Source organism: Hevea brasiliensis, chromosome 14, assembly GCF_030052815.1.
Source record: "Hevea brasiliensis isolate MT/VB/25A 57/8 chromosome 14, ASM3005281v1, whole genome shotgun sequence".
Classification (NCBI taxonomy): Eukaryota; Viridiplantae; Streptophyta; class Magnoliopsida; order Malpighiales; family Euphorbiaceae; genus Hevea; species Hevea brasiliensis.
This window is the reverse complement of record NC_079506.1, coordinates 80,157,521-80,161,617: the sequence shown is the minus strand read 5'-3', so window position 1 is coordinate 80,161,617 and position 4,097 is coordinate 80,157,521. Positions and strand designations below refer to the sequence as shown.

Here is a 4,097-nt window from a genome sequence, read left to right as displayed (position 1 = left end):
AAAAGGTCATTACTATGTAAAAACTGAATTAAAAACTAAGAGTTTTCTAGGAAGCATAGATAAGTTGTACAAGCATTAAGATTAAAATCGTTTGTCTTACTTGAAAAGCTTAACAATGTTGACATGAAGGGAGCTAAGATTAGTTATAATACAACTGCATCCGATGTAAATTGACCAACTTACCATGAGCATTATTCCATATGCATGAATATTTTGACTTGTAGAGTTTGCTTTGCATGAAGTCAATTTGAAACAACCTACAAGTTAATAGGCAAGGGTCAAATTCAGCGATACAGCAGAGAAGAAATGCAAAACTCCAGACACAAAAACAAGATATATAATAATGGCATGTATATGAATCCTGAACCTTCAATAAATCTGAAACACAGCACAGGCATGTGCACATGCACAACAGCCGGAAAATTTAATAATAACAATGTTGATGAAAATAAAAAGAATAATAAAATCCTTACGTTTCTCAGATGTGGAACCCATCCTGCAATAATGTCTGAAATTGCATAAAGACATGAGATAGCATCAGCAAACAAACATGAAAGACAGCCAGAAATGTTTAATTGTCATCAAAACCACACATCAATGCCGTAACTACAATGTTAAAATATTACAGCCTGATTGTCAACACATCACACTGAATAGTCATAACCAGCAAAAGGATAAGAGAGGTTGGGGAAAAACTAATACCCACTACTGCAAGAATTTTTCTGGACTGTTGTCGGACAGTATGATCCTGCTGAACAGAATATCTCACTACTACTACCAACATCAGCCCATATGTTTGCTCCTCCACAAGTATGGTTTGGCTGTCCTGGAGGTAGTTGATAATGATATCTGCCAAGTCATATACATATTTTGCACATTATAGGCCACTCAGATGCATAGAATGGTAATTAGAGAATTAGAATTTGAACTTACGGTTCGCATACACCAGTTGTGTTATTGAGTTTTGCAAGTGGGCAATAGGAACCTAGTGGGCAAGCTTCAGAAAATAATAACGATGGCACAAGAAGAAAAATAATCAGAGATCGACCAGAAAATACACATACATACACATCAATCAAGCAACATTCCAACTTGATTCTTGGGATATACGAAGCGATAAAGTAGTAAACTAAATGGTAGACTGGAGAAACTACATAAAGTAACATTTCTTCTTCTGTTTTGTATAAATGATGACCTAGTAATATATAATTATAAAGCACGAATCATAATTCAAGCTTCTGGTTTCAGGTGACAAAAAGATATATAACACCTAGAACTTAGTACCGCCAAATACTCACAGCAATTCCAAATAAGATAAATTAGCATTTGAAGGATTCTCAATTCCCACATGAACTAGCAAGAAAGAATTTGTAGCATTCTCAAATACTTACGTATCATGCATGTAATACCATGAGGACAGAAAAAACCCTCACAACAAGTCTGACAGTTGCGAGATCTTGCAGGAATGTTATGTGAATTTTCAAGGTCAACTGGCTGGTCCTGACCAACGCTGCAAGCCCATCCTGGCTCACAACCAGAAACCCATGAGGTTAAATTGCAGTTCTTGTTAGGTTTCAAATAATTGTCATGTGTTGATGGCTCAAAGAAACTATTGAAGTAAAATTTCATTTCTGCTGCTGTACATATCCTTCGTGTGATATCTCCTATTCAACACAACAAAATCAACCAGAACATATGAGACAACCAAAGAATATGTCAGGATTATAAAATCATATCAGAGAAGAATTTTTCCATTCACATAAAAGGGAAAAAAATATCAACAAATAACATAGTCACAGTTCTGCCCATGATCTCTTAGCTTCCTTAAAACACAAATCCTTTTGGACTAATTATATACTTCTAGCAACTTGCAGAAGGCAGTGGAAAATATAGAACACAGTAGTGGTGGTGCCAACAACAAATTACCATCACTTAATTGATGAACTAAATAGCCCACATAATTACGTAGATTTCATCAAAAAAGAAAGCAACATGCAACATCTAGCAAAATCAACTTGAACAAAATCTCTTATAAGATCCTAGAAATTTATCTTTTGTTCCTAAGTAATCTCATCTGCAAATTTTTGTAACATCAAACCAATAATCATTCATGTCATCAGAGCACAATAAGCATAGCCCAGCCTTCTACACCTAGGAAGCTAAACCAAACAGAAATAACGTAATTCAAACTCTATTTTCCTTTGATTTGTAACCCGGAAGTGAAAGCCACAGCTAAATTAGTTATCAGTCTGGTTGTACTACTATCAGCCGAATGAGAGCTAGAAGAGAATAAAGCTTTAAAGTATTTTGCAAATTCTTCCTTTCTGTTCCACTTTTCTCAGCACCAAACAGTAAGCAATATGTTTTGTCTGTAGTACCTTTAGTTTTTTGAATGCAAGTAGCCAAGAAATCCAAATTGGAAGAAAAATTGAATGCTTGATTCCAATCAGCTTCCCTGAAACAAAACAAACATTTAAGCTAAGCCCATTGTGCATTCCGCAGACATGGCAAATCTTAAAACAAAAGGAATAGTACAGACAATAAAACAAACCTATAGACTAAAAAGCAAAAAACCTAAATATGTGCTTCTGAAACAAATCTAGAACAAGAAATCAAGGAAGGCACACACAGTCAATGCTCAAGATATCAATTATTAGTAACCAAACAAAACAAAAAGCACCACTACACGAAGCATACTTCGAAACGTTGACATAGTTAATCATTAACAAGCCAGATTCCAGAACAACATATTTTCACACAAACCAAACGGAAACAGAAGTTAGAAAAAGAAAACTCACGGATCCTTCACGCAGAAATTGGACCGGTTATTGATCTCTCTACTGAGAACAGCAGTCAAATTTGATAGCCTGCTATAGACAAGCTGGGTGAGGAGAGGAAGAACAGCAGGATTGTCGACTTCATTATAGTCACCCACATCCTGACACTGGACGAAACGTAACAAACCAAAAGCAAAAATGACCCATAATACCAATGACCAAGAACTGCTAAATTTGATCTTCTTTTTGCTCATGTCCGGCATTGATGACAAGTTAAATGAACTGAAAAGGCTGGATTTGTGCTCAACTAGTCAATGAAAACTCAAAAGTTATCAAGATAACAGAAAAAGCTCATTTTGGGCAATAATGAGAAATGGGAAGCTAGAAAAGAATGAATCAAATATTGAACTATAATGTAATCCAAAGCTTATGGGAAAAGGGTTGGGCACAAAAATTGAAACTTGAAGTGGGTTTTTGTTGGGGTTATGAGAGGAGTTAAAGAAAGCATGTGGGTAGCTTCAAGTCAATGGTGTTTGGAGGGAGGAGAGAAAGTATGTCTTAACGACTTGGCAATCATGGCCGGCTCTTAAACATGTTGTTGTGCGGGGTTTAGTTTTTGTTGTTTAATTAATCGAAGAAAGGATTAGGAAGGAGAAGAGAAGGAAAGTTCTTTCTCATGTTTCATGTTTCTTTCAAATTTTCCATTGGAAAGGCATTTGGCAAAAGGCCATTTAAGCTCTTGGCAATCTTTTTCTTATGTTTGGACAACAAATTCCTCTCTTTTTTAATAAATAAATTATTTTTTTCCTTAGAAAAACAAATCAAACCTTTCAAAAAATTATCAAATTTAAAATTTTACAATCAAACGTAATTAATGTAATAGTTTTAAAAATTTAAGTGGTAGCAAAAGAAAATTTTGGAAGAGTCTTAATTTAGTTAATAGAATTCATTATTTAAAATCTAAGTTATTATTTATATAGATAAAAAAAACATTTGATTTGACTACTAAATATACTTGTACATGTATCATAAAATTTTAAATTTAAACTCTAAATAATAAAAAAATTAAATTTTAAACTCTAAATTTTAAATCCCTAAACTTTAAATTCTAAATCCTAAAAATTTAAATCATAAACCCTAAAATTTTAGAATTAGGTTCAGATTTTTAGAGTTTAGATAATTAGCTTTAGATTTTTAGAATTGAAGTTTTTAGGGTATAAAGTTTAGGTTTTTAGAATCTAAAATTTATAATTTATAATCTTAGGGTTTTAGAGTTTAGAATTATAGAGTTTAGGGTTTACATTTTTAAATTTTAGATTT

At 33.2% G+C, this 4,097-nt stretch overlaps 1 protein-coding gene across 1 annotated transcript; it reads right to left on the bottom strand.

Annotated features, from left to right (window-relative positions):
- Nucleotides 1-183: 183 nt before the first annotated feature.
- On the bottom strand, nt 184-3,501 carry LOC131172509 (ABC transporter G family member 24-like; the record flags this gene model as incomplete). Its single annotated transcript, XM_058133406.1, is given in 7 exon segments — nt 184-257; nt 474-508; nt 703-849; nt 934-997; nt 1,392-1,664; nt 2,379-2,455; nt 2,799-3,501. Coding segments are annotated over 7 exon segments (912 nt in total), but the record flags the coding sequence as incomplete, so codon positions are not given.
- Nucleotides 3,502-4,097: the final 596 nt, after the last annotated feature.